This window comes from Centropristis striata, chromosome 19 (assembly GCF_030273125.1).
Source record: "Centropristis striata isolate RG_2023a ecotype Rhode Island chromosome 19, C.striata_1.0, whole genome shotgun sequence".
Taxonomy (NCBI): Eukaryota; Metazoa; Chordata; class Actinopteri; order Perciformes; family Serranidae; genus Centropristis; species Centropristis striata.
In genome coordinates, this window is record NC_081535.1 from 17,825,207 (window position 1) to 17,841,725 (window position 16,519).

At 38.7% G+C, this 16,519-nt stretch overlaps 2 protein-coding genes across 4 annotated transcripts; one reads left to right on the plus strand and one right to left on the minus strand.

Annotated features, from left to right (window-relative positions):
- Positions 1-54: 54 nt before the first annotated feature.
- bxdc2 (brix domain containing 2) lies at positions 55-5,569 on the minus strand. Its single transcript, XM_059357829.1, has 10 exons — positions 5,383-5,569; positions 4,528-4,639; positions 3,649-3,692; positions 3,496-3,566; positions 3,018-3,067; positions 1,518-1,591; positions 1,148-1,198; positions 635-736; positions 411-539; positions 55-297 (listed from the first exon to the last, which is right to left on the minus strand). The coding sequence occupies exons 1-10, from the start codon at positions 5,530-5,532 to the stop codon at positions 55-57; spliced, it is 1,026 nt and encodes a 341-aa protein (XP_059213812.1). The 5' UTR covers positions 5,533-5,569.
- A 4,621-nt stretch (positions 5,570-10,190) lies between these two features.
- Positions 10,191-16,519, plus strand: dnajc21 (DnaJ heat shock protein family (Hsp40) member C21). 3 transcript variants are annotated; one of them, XM_059357825.1, is made up of 12 exons: positions 10,191-10,629; positions 11,234-11,327; positions 11,435-11,558; positions 12,868-12,999; positions 13,147-13,451; positions 13,526-13,692; positions 14,106-14,202; positions 14,374-14,544; positions 14,653-14,701; positions 14,786-14,931; positions 15,822-15,915; positions 16,021-16,519. In XM_059357825.1, exons 1-12 carry the CDS (start codon positions 10,533-10,535, stop codon positions 16,177-16,179), a joined length of 1,635 nt encoding a protein of 544 aa, XP_059213808.1. In that variant the 5' UTR covers positions 10,191-10,532; the 3' UTR covers positions 16,180-16,519. The 3 variants fall into 3 exon arrangements, with proteins under 3 accessions (XP_059213808.1, XP_059213811.1, XP_059213810.1); XM_059357828.1 differs by having other exon boundaries at positions 15,825-15,915; XM_059357827.1 differs by having other exon boundaries at positions 14,789-14,931.

The window sequence follows — 16,519 nt, forward strand, 5'->3', positions numbered from 1 at the left end:
TGCTGAGTCACGGCAGCAGTTACACATTCACTCAGCGTAATCAAGTCCATCCGGTTACCTGCGTGCCATCCTTTGTCTTTTGAAAGCTTTGTGTTTGTTCTTCTTCACCGGTTTTGGCTCCGGTGCTTCTGTCATGATGTTAACAGACTTCTCGTCAGCTGGTGTATCGAAGACGTTCGCTGTAACATCTCTGACCACTTCCTGTTTCGCTTCGGTCCTCTTCTTTTTCTGCATCTCCTTCACCATCTGCTTCTCGCGCACTCTGGCTGCCGCTGCCATTCTGATCTCTCGCCGATGCTGCAGGTGTGTGAAGAGAAAGGGGATTAATTGTGAAATATATTACGCAACATGGTAATGCATCAGGCAAATTACATGCTAAGAACCAAAACTAGCGTGCACTGGATTTTTACCGTGTTAGGAGACTTGAAGTCTGGGTTTTCAAAGAGTGTTGGCCCTCCAAAGCTCCCCTGAAAGATCTTGATGAGGTTGAGAACAAAGCGAGGGCCAATCTCCACTAGAGAGGCATCCTCCTCGATGATCTGAGCGTGACAGAGAAATTATTGCAAAATAAACAAAAGGAAAGAAATGTATATCTTAAAACTGAACCCACAACAGAATAATAATGAAACATTACCTGGTAGTTTCTAAACCATATCCTGTTGTCTGCGATGGTGAATGTGAAGACGTGGTCCACAAAGGGCTGGCTCTTAGGGTGGTAGCGTGGAGTAGAAAATGTCTACAACAAAAAACTTAATGAGTACTTCTAGAAAAGCCACTTTTGTGCTGAATGGGGTTTTTTTTTGTTTGTTTTTTACAGAATCTGGTTATTGCAAACTATTTTTGGCAGAGTTCTAAATAGGACAGGAAGAATAAAATGATTGATGAAATATTACTTTATCAGACTTGGATTTCATTGATTTTCCTTTTCCACACATTATTTGGGTTTTAAAGGATTAATACAATAGCATCTATCTCAATTTAAATAACAGTGGCAACTAAATGAAATGATACAGTTCAATAAAACAGATCAGCTCCCTCTCAGATTTCCATAATTTCATCTTCTGGCTACAGTTGAATAGAGCGTCTACTTTGCTCAGTTATTACAATAGGTGTATTCATGATTAATGTATGCCTCTGATATACACACCTGGATGAAGAGCTCCTTCAGTAAAGCAAAGTGAGGCTCCTTGTCAAATGTCTGTGGGAGAAAAAAAACAGTAGGAGAGACACAAAAAAAGGTTAGCTCTTGTTGAGATTGAAGGTTTTTGAAGGTTGTCACTAATCCATCGTCTGGAAAGATTCATTAATGTGTATTTTAGGCAGTATGACAAAGCAGCTAGGCAATAAATGACTGCTCATTAAGACAATATAGATCAGTTCATCCAAATTAAAAACAACAAATAGTTTGCTAATCATTGATGAAACAATGATGCCAATCACTGAAATATACTCCTGATAAAAACACATCATTGACAGAATATCTGACAGGGTGTCTCCCTCGTGCCAGTTTTACTCACAGGATCGAAGGAGAGCAGCGGTCTGGATCCTTTGAGGCAGTTTCCAGTCATCTTGAGTTCAGCCAGTGTGTGAACTGTGGAGGAAACAATCATATAAGTCAGTTTTTCCTATGGAACATGGCAGATGATGTCTACTGCTCTTCAGGGGCCTCATGTATCAACGCTGCATACGCACAAAAACGTGTACTTTGTTTTTCCCGCATATGCCACATGTATGAAAAGTGAACTTGCCGTGAGAATGTGCGTACTGCTGTGCAAACTTTTGTTTGGTGGAAAGTACTGTCTTTCATGCTCTATTTAAAATGTGTTTCACATCTAAACTAAAACTACACCAACTGGCATTGTGTTGACAGTTTATAGCTCTCGGACAATGGAGGAAAATGTTTAAAAATATGAGGGGGATAGATGATTTCTTATCATCTATTATTATATTTTATATTTCACCTGCATACTGCTGGTAACCCTGACGGCAGTGTGCAATTCGGGGCGGAGCCCAACGGACGTTGAGGTGGGTGGAGTCGTTTGAGAAGCCACTAGTTGTTTAGCTCCCGCGCTTTCATCTTTTCGCAGTAAACATTTTCATCAACCATGGAAGTAAGTAAGACTGTCTTTGTGCATAATTGACTTTGTAACATTCACGTTATACAGTCTGTAACATTAAATTAAAATTAACAACTAGCTAAATTTACTGGAACACCCATGTGACCAATGTCAGCAAACATCAGTGATTAAGGCAGCGGCCAATTGGACTTAAATCAAGCGGCGCTGTTCGTAATCCCAATTGATTTAAAATGACTTACACATAGTAATGTTATTATATACAAATGTAACCTTAAATGGTGAATGCTTTTTAAGTATCATGTCATTTATGTCTGCTTATTTTCTTTTACATATAGAGACAGTAGTGTATTATGTTGTTTAATAGAGGTTTTTATTTGCTGTGATTTTTAATTCAGTCATTTGTTATTTTGTAAATATGTTAGCTGTGATTTTTAATTAAATTGTGTTCAGTTCAATAGAGGTGATGTTAAAGTCACCTTAGTCTTTGATCTCTTAAGTGGTATAACCTTATGTACAAAGCACATTCACCTTGTCAGTGTGTCTGACAGAATTTTTTGTATTTTATGTTACAAATGATACAGTATAATAGCATTATAAATCAGGCTAGATAAAGTTATTACATTTATCAAATAAACAATGACCCATATTTTACTAGAGTTCACTAAAGGCAAAAAAAACTTGACATTAGACAAAAGGATGCAAACTATTTTGGCATGATGAAAATGGGAAAGAAACCAGCTTTTTTTCTTTTTAAGTTTTAATTCTTCTTTAAACTTCCTTATTTGTCATTTCACATTTTTACTTACATCTCTTATCCTATCTCTTAGTTATTGCACTATCCCTCTCTGCGACTAAATCCATAGAATCCCCTGCTGTAGTGTCCCTGCTTATACATTATCTAATCTTGTTTTATAGGATTGTAGGACAGAAGTAACTCACTGTTTTGAACCAGAAACTTTGCAGAAGGTCCATGAGGGCTGTTTGAAATCCTGTAAGGCAAAAAAATGATTAAAATAACTAACAAATAATTGTTTTTTTAACAGCAATTACAAAAGGCACTTTAAAGGCACAATGAGTAGGATTTGTTCTTTAACGTTTGTAAACATAACAGTAAATGTTGGCTCCTCCTCCTTGGTTCACAACAACACTCTGGCGAGGAAAGAGTTTTGTCCGCTTAGTGTATTGCATTTGCATATATTTGTTTTATATTTTCCGGCAGAGTGTATGCCATTTTCATAGCTTCGGATTAGTTGCCTGCTTACAATCTGGCACCTGGACGCTATGTCCACACCTCACGAGTAAAGATGCTAGCTTCTAGTTGGTAATAAATTATGATTATGAGGGATATGATAGTATGAGTAGAAGTAAACTCATTATGCCTTTAATGTTTATAGAATGTAACAAATCAAACACTAACCACATATAGAGGTCTTGCTTCTTCTTGGCCTCAAAAAAGAGGCATTTGTTGCAGTTTTTGATTTCACACACCTGGAAACAATGCATATCTTTAGTTATGCTGAAATGTATCAAATTATATAATCAATGTTCAAATACTGAAAAGCCAACTCACCTCATTAATGACAAACAACTTGTCCTTTCTGTCCATTTTTGTATCTAACAGGCAAAAAAGGCATGTTAATGTGGCAGTTTAATTGACAAAACTGTTTACTTGGCTCTGAGTAAATAACATGGAGTCAACATATATAATTGAGTGAATACTGAATATGACAGACACACGGCACTAGCGATGGGACGGACTGTGCCGAGGCTTCAGAGCGTGTGTCCAGAAATCCGGAAAGTCTTTTATGAAGTGCGTATCGAGGCTTGTTTCTTAAAGGGCGAGTGATGTCAATGATGACGTTTGAAGCCTCGCTGGTTCAGGGAATGGTTTGAGTGTTGGCATCAGGTTGGTGTGATAAATTAACATATATAAAATGCAATGGATCCCCGCAAAATTGAGTCCAAGCACAGTGGCAAAAATATTCTTTCTTAATAAAATGAAGTCATCATCATCATCATCATCCCAGTATTAATTTAAAAAAATCACTGTCTAATCTTTGGAAAACACTCCAACAATTTTAACATAAACATCTCATGTCCTATTGGATTTATTCAAACATTGAATGAAATCATACTGACATGTTGTTGTTGTTTTTTTACATTATTGACTTTTACCAATACCCATAAATTAATCAAAAAAAGATTCAATTAACGAACCACATAAAATCAAATGAAATTGTTCTTGGCAGTGATTATTCTCATGCTGACACAGTTGCAAGACAGACAAGATGCCATCACAAATAGTAGAAATGACAATAAAGGTTTTGACCAGCAAGAGGGTTTGTGTGCACATGAAGCCTCGATAAATTAACCTTTTTTTTAACCAATTGGATGAAAAAGCTTCGAGGCTTCATGGGGCTTCATTTGGCCATCACTACACGGTACTAACCGGCTTTTGAGTGGGGCATCATGGTCCTCAGGTCTTGCATCAAGTGTCTTGTTCTGAAGTTGACTCCTCTTGAGGAGAAAATGAGGACCCTCTCCTTGTTGGTCCATTTACCCTGTTCAAGATAATGCATTTCCATCGTGTCAAAACAAACAAAAACAAGCCTATTATTATGGAGATTAAGACATTTTACCCATTCATCCAGATGGCTTCTTAATTTTTTAATGAAAAGCCAAAAATAACTGAGCAAATCCAATGATTGCAGACAAGGCCAGCTGTAGTATCACAAGTTTCTCTTTGAAATACACAGTCCTATTTGTTTGTTATAGCTACTGAGTTTTAAATTTAAAACATTAAACAAGGTTCATACACTTTTTCAGTGGTCAAATTCAAACACTTTTCAATTACTTTCAAGGTCCATTTTCAAGCTTTTCCAGTACCTTACAACGGTTGTAAGTTGCATGCTTTAGATGAGTACTTACATGCTAAAAGGAGTAATTTCACTCAACCATACCAACAGCGATGGTGTTACGCTTTTAACAACCAAAAGTACAGTTTGCTAATCTCAATATTCGATTTAATATTTTTTTTTCATTGAACATGCGATTACCTATAGTCAGATTGCACGAGAAATACAGTAAGAATTTCAAGCATTTTCAAGCACTTTATCCAAAATCCAAGTACTTTTCAAACATTGATAATACAACATTAAAATGTAAGCATTTTCAAGGATTTCAAGCATCCGTATGAACCCTGATTAAATAACTTAAAGAAAAATATCCCTCTGGTGTAATGGTAAACGTAAGTTAGCTGACTAGCTATCAACTTCTGCGGCTCATAACAAACCTGATCACTTACCGCAGAAACCGGTGGCGGAATCGTGATTTCATTCTTCTTCTCCTGCTCGGACTGCACCGCTGTTTCACCTTCGTCCGCAACAAATTTTACTTTCTTTGCCTTTTTATCAAAAGCAGCCTGTCCTCCACGTTTTCTCTTGTACGCCGACATGTTTGTACTCCGAGGGAAACCTCACGTAACATCCGACCATGCACCCGACTCAAACAACACATGTTCAGAGCGGAGCGAGCGGCGGCGAGAGACCCCTGGCGGCGCGGAGGTTGTAAATGTAAAATATTTTAACGGTCTAACTCCAAAATTCAGTCCGATATAGATTTTACAGGTTTTTCGGCTGTTGTAAAATATATTTTGATACAAATCTATGATCCAACTTTACCCAGAATTTAATTTATCTATTTTTATTTTTTTAATACATACATCTTTTTTAAACAATACATTAGCATTACCGCTGTTTGTTTTGTATTTTCTGGTACTGCTTTATTTATGGATATGTTGTAGTATACATTTTACTTCATCAAAAGAAGCCATGGAAAATGCAATTGTACCTTAGTGATAATGAGAAAGAAATGAGAAAGAAAAAATAAATAAAGATCGTAGGCCTACTTCTGATTCTTCTGATCATCATATATGTAATAAGCCTACTTTTTAATTTCTAATTCAATTTTGTAACAAAAATGCCATCAGTATGTTTTATAATATTTATGTGTAGTATGATATAGCCCTGGTGCTTTTGTTATTTTTTAATTTGTATACTAGCCCTTGTATACCGAATCCGTATTATGTTTGTTTGTGGGGTTTTTTGTTTGTTTTTTTTTACATTTTAAAGCTTAGCTCTTCACCAAAGATACTATTTCAACAGTGAACGCACCACCAATTGTATATTAGATATAATCTCTCTTTTTTTTGCACCCTTTACCATTCTGATCAAGTAATTTAAATTGGTTTTCAGAACAGATTTTTTTTACTTTTTCAAAAATTGTGTCAAAGCTTCAAAATGGCAAATTGGCTCATAAAATACCCACCATGTGCATGTTGGCAATTAGTTTCCTTTCCTTTTAGCACTAATAGGTGGGTACTTCTGAGCACACCTCAGCATTCTGTGGGAAGGGGAAGAAGTCAGAATGGGTGGCTTGGAATTCCTACCCTGAGGTCACCCAGGCCTTCTGCTAAAAAAATTAAGGGAACACTTAATCGTCACAGTATAACACCAAGTCGGATTAACATCAGGGACGTCATTCTGTCCATTTAGGAATAACAAGATATTGTGAATCGATTTCACTTGCTTTGGTGCAAATAAAGGGGCAACAGCTGCAATGGAGGGGCAAAAACAAGACCACCCAATGGTTTTGCATGTGATGGCCACAAACAATTTCTCTCTCCTTGTCAGGTAAGCATGAGGCAGCACCTGCAGCCCAATCAGGTTGCACAGGTAGTCCAGCTCTTGCATGATGGTACATCCATACGCATGGTCGCAACAAGGTTTGCTGTGTTTCACAGCACAGTCTCAAGGGCATGAAGGAGATACCAGGAGGCTGGCCATTACACAAGGAGAGCTGGACAAGACCATAGAAGGGCATTATCCCAGTAGCAGGACCAATACCTGCTCCTTTGTGTTGGGAGGAATTAGAGCACTGCAAGAGCCCTACAAAATGACCTGGTGTGCATGTTTCTGACCAAACTGTCAGATTCCATGAGGGTAGTATAAGGGCCCAACATCCTCTAGCGGGATCTGTGCTCACTGCCCAGCACCTCGCAGCTAGATTGGCATTTGCGAGAGAACACCAGAATTGGCAGGTCCGCCATTGGCTCCCCGTTCTCTTGACAGAGGAGTAAGGGTTTTCCCTAAGCACATGTGACAGGCGTGAAAGAGTCTGAAGACACCATGCCATGCTGCCTGTAACATCATCCAGCATGACCAGTTTGGTGGTTGGTCAGTGATGGGCTGGGGAGGCATATCCTTGGAGGGTCGCACAGACCTCCATGTGATAGCTAATGGTACCCTGACTGCTGTTAGGTACCAGGATGAAACCCTCAGATCTATTGTGGGCCCTGGGTTCCTCCTGGTGCAGGACAATGCTCAGCCTCATGTGGCCAGAGTGTGTAGGCAGTTCCTGGACAATGAGGGCATTGACGCCATTGACTTGCCCTCTCGTTCCCCTGCGCCTAAATCCAATTGAGCACCTATGGGACATTATGAATAGGTGCATCTGACACCGCCAAGTACCCCACATGCTGTCCAGGAGCTCACTGATGCCCTGATCCAGGACTGGGAGAAGATCCTCCAGGACACAATCTGCCGACTCGTCAGGAGCAGCTCAGAATCTGCTGAGAGTGCATGCAGGCATGCAGGGGCCATACACACTACTGAGTCACATTATGAGTTGCCGTGATAAAATTCATGCAAGTTGGATCAGCCTGTGTTGTCAATTTTTCACTTTGATTTTTGGTGTGATTTTAAATCCAGCCCTCAATGGGTAAATGATTTTGGTTTTTATTGACCAGTTTTCACATGTCATTTTGATATCAACAATTTATACAATGTACATCAGTAAAGATTCTGACCGTAAATTATTTGTTGATCAAGATCTGACATGAGATTAAACCGTTCCCTTAATTTTTTTGAGCAGTGTACATGGCAGCTAATCCGCACACTCCCATGAACATAGATTCCAAACGCTCCTGGAGCACTACACAGTCATCTTTTATGACAAGACAAGTGATTTGGAATCGGTCAGTGAAGCACTGAGAGAGTTGTTCTGCCAGAAGAACAAAACAATGGAAGAGATTCCACCAACTGCTCCTTGCTGCAGCACTTGAAGTGAGTTGCCTACCAGTCTGGGATCTGGCCAATATCTGAACTGGCCCAGCAGCCGACACCCAGTCCAGAAGGAAGGGGAGGAACAATGGATGAAGACAGCCAGGTCTGGCTTCCTGTGTGGAGCATTCTACCAATAGCATCAAAAGCCTGAAGTGAACTGGGCAAGTGTGGTTGTAAAGGTGCAAGCGGCTGTCGTGCAAGGTGCTCATGTAGGAAGGCACACTGGAACTGTATCAAATCAAAATCAAATCAAATCAATTTTATTTATATAGCCCAAAATCACAAATCACAGATTTGCCTCAAAGGGCTTCACAGACTGTACATGGTACGACACCCTCTGTCCTTAGACCCTCACATCGGCCAGGGAAAAACTCCTTTAAAAAACCCTTTTAGCAGGGGAAAAAAGAAGAAGAAACCTCAGGGAGAGCGACAGAGGAGGGATCAATCTCCCAGGACGGACAGATGTACACATCTTTGTGGTTGTAAATGTAATAAATAATATAAGTGAAGCTAATAAAGTTCAATTAAATGTACGCATGTTAATCATTTTTCAGAATATGTGTACTGTATATGACCTATATTAATATATGTCTGAACGCTTAGGAACTGAGTTTGAAATTATGTAAATACATGGCCAAAATGAACATACCTGTTTGATCAAATAATCATCTAGTGATATTCTCAATGGCTTTAAAAGATCCCTTGACCCAGAAAATATATATTTTGACATCAAGATGGACCATTTAAGTGACTTGGAAGATATATTGGTTCTCATAGATTTTATATGTTATATTATGCATGTGGAAAACATTTAGTGCTTTTGTCCGGCGAGTCCCCTTTATCTAGCTAATCCGCCTGACTAAAAGGAGTAATGGTCATTTTAAAGACCTGGAGGCTGCCATTTTGAAGATGGGTCATTTCTTGGAGTCAAAAATTGGCAAACTTTTAGTATGTTTTTAAGTACATGTGATACTATTGTAAACCACTGAAAAACCTTTTGTTAGAATTTTTTTTAGGGTTAACCCATATTTGCACCTGACTATAAAGAGCATCATGGCATGATAAATACTGACAGTAAACATATATGTGTGACATCTACAATCTATAAACACAGATTCACTCTAACAGCATGAGATGAACAGGGAGTTGTAGTCAGTGAGCATTAATAGTTAATCCTTTAGTTGATTTATAATTACATGTAATAGTGTAGGACAATACACAGAATCAGAACCGTGAACATGAGAGTCCAGTGTTCATTCATTGTTAATTCAATAAATTATAGGCCTATTGTTAAACATGCGGAGTTTTACATTTTTTTATCACCTCACTAATATCTGTAAAGTTCTTACATGCTTATACAGTGGGGAAAAATATTTATTTGCTCCCCTGCTTCATTTTCCCACCTGCAAAATGCTCCTGTACTCATGTTTCATTTCAATTTTTTTAGAGATTATTATAGTATTTATATCTTCTGTATTCTAAAAGATCACATGAATGTAGAACTTCTCTGAACTCACCTTAATGTCGGACCACTTTCTTTCTCCACTTCTGCCAGGGTGCGGGTCTCTGGTTTACAGCCATGGTGACACCTTACCACTCCGTCTGTTTCCGCTTATTGCTGATCCCATAGGTGAGGCCACCAAAAAGCACCTTGTTCTCTGGCCTGCACAGCACGGCGATCTCGCACGCAAAACACTTCTTGCAGCAGGTTGATTTGCATCAGATGTGGAAGTTGATTTGCATAGGTACTTTTCTATGAAACGAGAAATGACACAAGTAGAAATAAATGAATGAACAATAATAACATATATATATACATATACATTTATTCCAACATGCGCTCAGTTCTTTTTCTACTTATTTTCTACTTATGTCATTTCTCGCCGTCTTTCAATATGAAAGCTGCGCAGTCAACAAATACATTTCAAACTGCAGATGGCAGCAGCACGCGGTTATAGCTTCAAATCTGCCAAATTTATAAAGTAAAGAAGAGCAATTCTCGCGTGATTTGGCTGCACCATACACTACTGATATGACTTATGGTCCCATCAACCGGTTGTAAAGTAACTTATCGTACAGAATATGTTTGTCAGTGACAGAGCAACTTAATAGTATGTGAATATGTAAGGCCAAAACATTATAATATTGTCGCGATCACCTGAGAAGTCTGAATTGCTGAAGAGATAAAATAGAGATGCTACCCGGTTGCTAGCATGCTGCAGTTAGCATAGCCACTACTAAAGTTAGCTTCGCCCGGCACAACGTGAAGAACGTTTTTTTTTTTACTGAATATTTATCCTAGAGTCAGGTTTAACATTACATTTAGCTTACAATGAAGTGTCACTATGAAATCTTGGGTGTGAAACGGGACGCAGGAGACGACGATTTGAAAAAAGCTTATCGGAAATTAGCATTGAAATGGCATCCAGGTAAGGTGTTGTAACTTGTAACTATAGCAATAGAATATACTTAATTTACAAGTTGCACTAAAACTCCTGATTTTGCTGTGAAATCTGTAATTATAAGTGTAGACGTGTTGTCAGTATTGGTAATGTATCAGAAGTAAACAGCAGTCTGATGTGACATTTTACACTACAGTACAATGGTGAAAGTGTATTAAATTGGCTAGTATAATGCACCAAATACAGTATGATTTACATTAAAACCTTATACCGATACGCAAGCTAGTACACTTGCAAATAGAGTGTATAGATCATACAGTAGAAGTACAATATTTACCTCTGAAATGTAGTAGTATTGCATTTATGGTTTTCTGTTATGGATATTGTAGTTGTCTGCAACACTGCATCACTACCTATTACTAATAAATAAATAATTAACAGTGTTTATTAGCTAATGTGCATTTGGAGCTTGCCCAATGTCTGTCCTACTCTGAGAAAATTGTAAAGACGCTTTACTGCTTTCAGTTTTTCATTGTTGCATCAACATGTGATGCTGTTTCCTTGAACCTTTGCATGACTGTCGATAAAGCTCTCTGGAAGTTTCTCAGTCAAACAATTGTGGTTTTTCCAGACAAAAACTTGGAAAATGCTGAGGAGGCGGCAGAGCACTTCAAGCTGATTCAAGCAGCTTATGATGTCCTGAGTGATCCGCAGGAGAGAGCTTGGTGCGTACAGATTTCAACATCATATTTAGAGTCGTCTATTGTATGTACTAACCAGATGGGTTTGGCATGCATATGTTTGATTGCTTGTGTCTTCATCTGTGTTGCAGGTATGACAATCACAGGGATGCTCTTCTGAAAGGAGGAATCAGTGGAGATTATGAGGACGACAGCATTGATCTGCTGCAGTACTTCACGGTCACCTGCTACTCTGGCTACGGAGATGATGAGAAGGTTTGTGTTTGTGGTCACCCGGGTCTCTTCAGTCCTCTTTTTCAGAGAATGAAAATAGCAATATGAACAAGATCTCGGCCTGTAAAAGAAACTTCTTCAAAACATCCTTGCAGTCTCATTTTGAGGAGGAGAAATCAATTGTGTCACTATATGATATTTGGTTAACATAGCCCAATCTCTTGTCAGTGAGGAGGGGAGGGGAAGAAAAGCTGTTACTTTAAAAGTTAAGCTGTGCAGGTTTGTCCACAATAAGCACAGAGATAACTATGAATGACCTAGAAATGGAATCTTGAATTCAAAACACATACCACACAACCTGATTGGATGTCTCTGAATTTTGAGAAGTCATTGTAACCCAGTAACACCACACAACTAAATAACAGCTCGGACTATCTTTCCTTATTGGACGTGTGTGCAAATAAGAGGAATAAGTAATGACATTATTATAAGGTGGATAAAAAGGCAATGCCAACGTGTATGCCAGCTGCAGGAATGTGGGAAAACAGGAGGTTATGCTTCACTTAAAACAACAACAACAACAACAACAACAACAAAGCATGCAGTCTCCTCTTAAGTAAGAGCACACAGGCCATCTACCAAAACACACAGAATAGAATAGAGTAGGGATGGGGTGATATGAACATTTGATGTCATGATTATTCTGGCCCAAAAAAATTGTGAATTACAATATTATCCCTTTAATCATCAAAATATGTTCTTATTCTTTTTCTTTCTTTTAAAACCAGGCTTTGTTTTTGACTCAACCACCATGATTTCAAATGGTATAGACCGCTGTTGTGGGTTTGTGGAAACTTTAATATATGTCTTTAAAAGACCTGAATGCAACAAATTAATAGGCCCAAGAAAAGAGAAAAATATGTTTACTGTTAATATAACTGTTGAATAGAAATTACAAGGGATTTTTAACAGAAGAAAGGCTTATTAATACAAAATAAGGACATTTTAATTAAGAAGCTGTATGTTTGATTTTTGATATTTGCCATCATAATGTACATGTTATTTAAAAATAGATTGCAAAGGGGGGCTAGAGGCTAATGCTGTATGGGAGTCCTTGGCATGGCAAAGCTTGGGAACCTCTGGTATAGACAACAGTTTAATCAATCACTAGTACTAGTATGTATAATTTCCAACTGGCAATGTGGCATAGAGTCAAACTGTACTAATTTAGACCTGCTACTTGAGTCGTGATGATGGCGTCATCCTTTGGGATTGTGGGCACTGAAACTGCAATATTTATTTTCTCATTTTATGTCCCCTCTTGTTTTCATCCACCCTCTCTCCTCCTTAGGGCTTTTTCACAGTCTACAGGAATCTCTTTGAGTCCATTGTTAAGGAGGAGATGGAGCACGGCAAGGTGGAAGATGAGGATGAGGAGGAGGACTTTCCTCCCTTTGGAGACTCTCAGAGTGACTATGATACTGTAAGCCAGCAGCACACTTAAAGTTGTTTAATATGCTTTTGCTACTGAGTAAAAACAACACAAAAGAGTAACAAGACTAAAATATTAATGATAGAAAGATTTATAGTCTGCCGGTGTACTTCATCAGTCTCTATTTCTATTTTACAGGTCGTGCATGTGTTTTATGGCTACTGGCAGAGCTTCTGCACACGTAAAAACTTTGCATGGAAGGAAGAGTACGATACGAGGCAGGCCTCCAACCGCTGGGAGAAAAGGGCCATGGAGAAGGAGAACAAGAAGACCAGAGACAAGGCAAGAAAGGAGCGCAACGAACTTGTGCGACAACTCGTGGCTTTTGTTCGCAAGCGTGACCGCCGTGTGCAGGCTCACAGGAAGCTGGTGGAGGAGCAGAATGCTGAGAAGATCAAGAAGGTGGAGGAGCAGAGAAGGAAGCAGAAGCTCCACCAGGCCAAGTATGTCGCGGATAGACAGTTTGGTAAATGTGACACATTTTCTCTGTTTATTTCTAATAATATGTTTCCTCCAGACTGGCAGAGGAGTACAAGGAGCAGAGCTGGGCAGCCATGTCCGAGCTTGAGAAGGAGCTGCAGCAGATAGAGGCTCAGTACGGAGAGGAGTTTGGAGATGCATCAGAGAGTGAGGAAGAGGAGCTGGATGTGGAGACACAGGAGAAGAACAGTGAAGAGGGAGGAGGTAAGTCGGACTGTGTTTGAGACTTAGGCTTTATACTTTTTTTTGGTACGTATGGCAACTCCATGCTTCAGCTCCTACAGCTCATATATAGCCTGATGTGTGATTCATCCGTCTGTGTTATCAGCAGGAGAAATCAAAGCATGAACTATAAATCAAAGCTACTGCAAGGCTTTTATTAACCCCTTAAGTAAAGTATAAATCCATTGTTCAAGCTAACAATTTTAGGGTGCATTTATAAATGATAAACTGTAGATTATATATAAGGTAACATTATCCTTTTGAATTGAAAGCAGTTAATATTTAGCATGCACCATCATTTGGGCCAGTCTGCAAGTGATGTTTTCTTGTTTTTGATGCCTTTTAACACCTTTTTAATATATTTTTTAACTGTATAATTACAAATTCTTTCACAGATGCAGAGCAGCCTGATGGAGACGAATTTACAATGGATGATTATTATGATGGTCTGTACTGCCCAGCATGTGACAAATCCTTCAAATCAGATAAAGCGTGAGTAACCTCACACTCAATTGCACCTACCTGCTCATTCACCACTACCTACCACTACTACGAAGTAACAAAAATATTAAAGGGTGTTTATACACTCAACCAACTGTTAAAACGGTCTTATTTGTGTCTTTTACATTTCTTTGAATTGTTTCTTTCCTTTCCTTTCTTCAGTATGAAAAACCATGAAAAATCCAAAAAGCACCGGGAGATGGTGGCACTGCTACGGCAGCAGCTGGAGGAAGAAGATGAGTCACTTGGTTTGAACGGAAAGGAGGGAGGAGAGGATGAAAATGAGCAGGAAGAGGAGGAGGAAGACGAGGAGGCAGACAAACCAAGGCAAAAGTGTGTAGTTTACCTGCTTACCCTTTACCTGGTTGTCAGGTTGGTTAGAACATGTTAATGTCATGAGAATTTTATATAATTTCTGACATTTTTCTTTCACCTGCACAGGCTCTCCAAAAAGCAAAAGAGGAAAAAGAAACAGCAGAAAGTAGTACAGGTGAGTGATGACCTTTCTTGTTTTTAGAGGTTTAGAGTTTACAGTTTAGTGTGAAGTGAACCTTTCTATTCATGCTCTCTATAGCAGAATGTAACGGAGGAGGAGGTGGTGGAGGTGAAGGAGGAGGAGAAACCAACACAGACCAACTGTGAGGAAGAAGCCCCAGAGAAGTCCGAGAACCCTACAGAGCCTGATGAGCAGGATGATCCCCCTCCCACAGAAGTCAAGAGGTCAGTCCAACGCTGTGTTCTTCAAGATACCAGACACAGTCTATAGTCATGTTTCCATCAACACATTCCTATGCGCATTTTGAAGATTTGCATGAGGAAAACTTGATTGAAACACCAAAAATCTTTAAAAAAACGTTATTTTTTTTACGCTCGCTTGAGGTGGTTTTTGTCTTTGACGAAAAACAGTTAATGCGCTAAACTAGAGATTGAAATACTTTTTCTGAATAAGTGCTGACGCAGCGAACATTTAACTCACATGGCTGTTTCAAAAGGTGTCCAGTTAGCAACCTCTTTTTGGTTGTTTTTTCTCTCTTGCGCAATATCTACTTCTTCTCCTGTATATTGACAGATGAGCCCACAGCAATTCATTACACTGCCATCTTCTGAACAAAGTATATTTATGCAGCTTAGTTTCTTCCATCGAAAGCAGTTGATGGAAACATCCCTTATTTGCATTTTCTTTAAAGCGACGTTTCAAAATTTGCTTAGATTTCGACTAATGGAAACTCTGTTTCTGCCTGGTTCTCTAGATTTCTTCAAAAGTCTTTGTGTGTTTAATGACTGACATTAGTAACTTTTTTATGCTAAGGGGCAGTAAAATGTTGGCATTATTGAGTGATTTTTACTTATTCTGCTCAGAGAGAACTGATTTGACAAAAACAGTTTTGGATTAGAAGACTTCTCCTTTTCAAAATCAAAGACACTTTATTGTCATATGTATAACCATACACCATATGTATAAGACACAAAAAAACATATCTGTATTTTAATTCTCCAATTAGGCATGATAGCACAAGTTATTTGAGATTTTTTTAAAAAATGTGTCAACAGTGTCTGCCTTGCAGTTAAGAATGTGTTCGTACTGACCTGTCTTCTTAATGTTGCCTCAGCAGCTCTGGGAAGACAAAAGGAAAGAAAGGTGGAGGGAAAGACAAACCAAAGAATGTCAAGTCAAACTCAGGAGCAGAACATTGTCAAACAGAGGTTTGTACGGTTAAACTCAGTCATTTATATCTATGATTATCAATTTATTAACTTCATTATTAGGAATCTCTTCTGAAAATAATTTATCCTCATTTCCACCTCCAGAAAGAAGTAAGCCTCTGCTGTGTGACCTGCAACAACGAGTTCCCCACAAGAAACAAGTTGTTTGACCATCTGAAGGCCAGCGGCCACGCCATCGCTGTCTCCTCAAACACTCAAAGCTCTGTGAACAAGAGTAAAAAAGACAAGAAGAAGAACAGATAACACATCTTCATTTGGATTGGTAAACCTGAGAGTTTGATTCAGCGGGGCATACACTTAAAAAAAGCCTTTGAAAGTGGACTTTTGTTGGACTGACTGAGACTGTATAGTTTTTTTAATTTACACAATAATCCTGTTCAGTGAGACAGTTCTGTGTGTGAGACTCTTTTATTGTTATGAGTCTTCTGAATTTGAATGATTGAAGGATTTCAATACCTTTCCCTAGCTTACCTTTCCCAGTAACTTATAAAAGTCTGCTGATAACAAGTGGAAAATCCATACATAATGTACATTTAAAACACCTTTTTCCCTGTTAGCAAATCCTTTGCCGTTTTTGGAATTA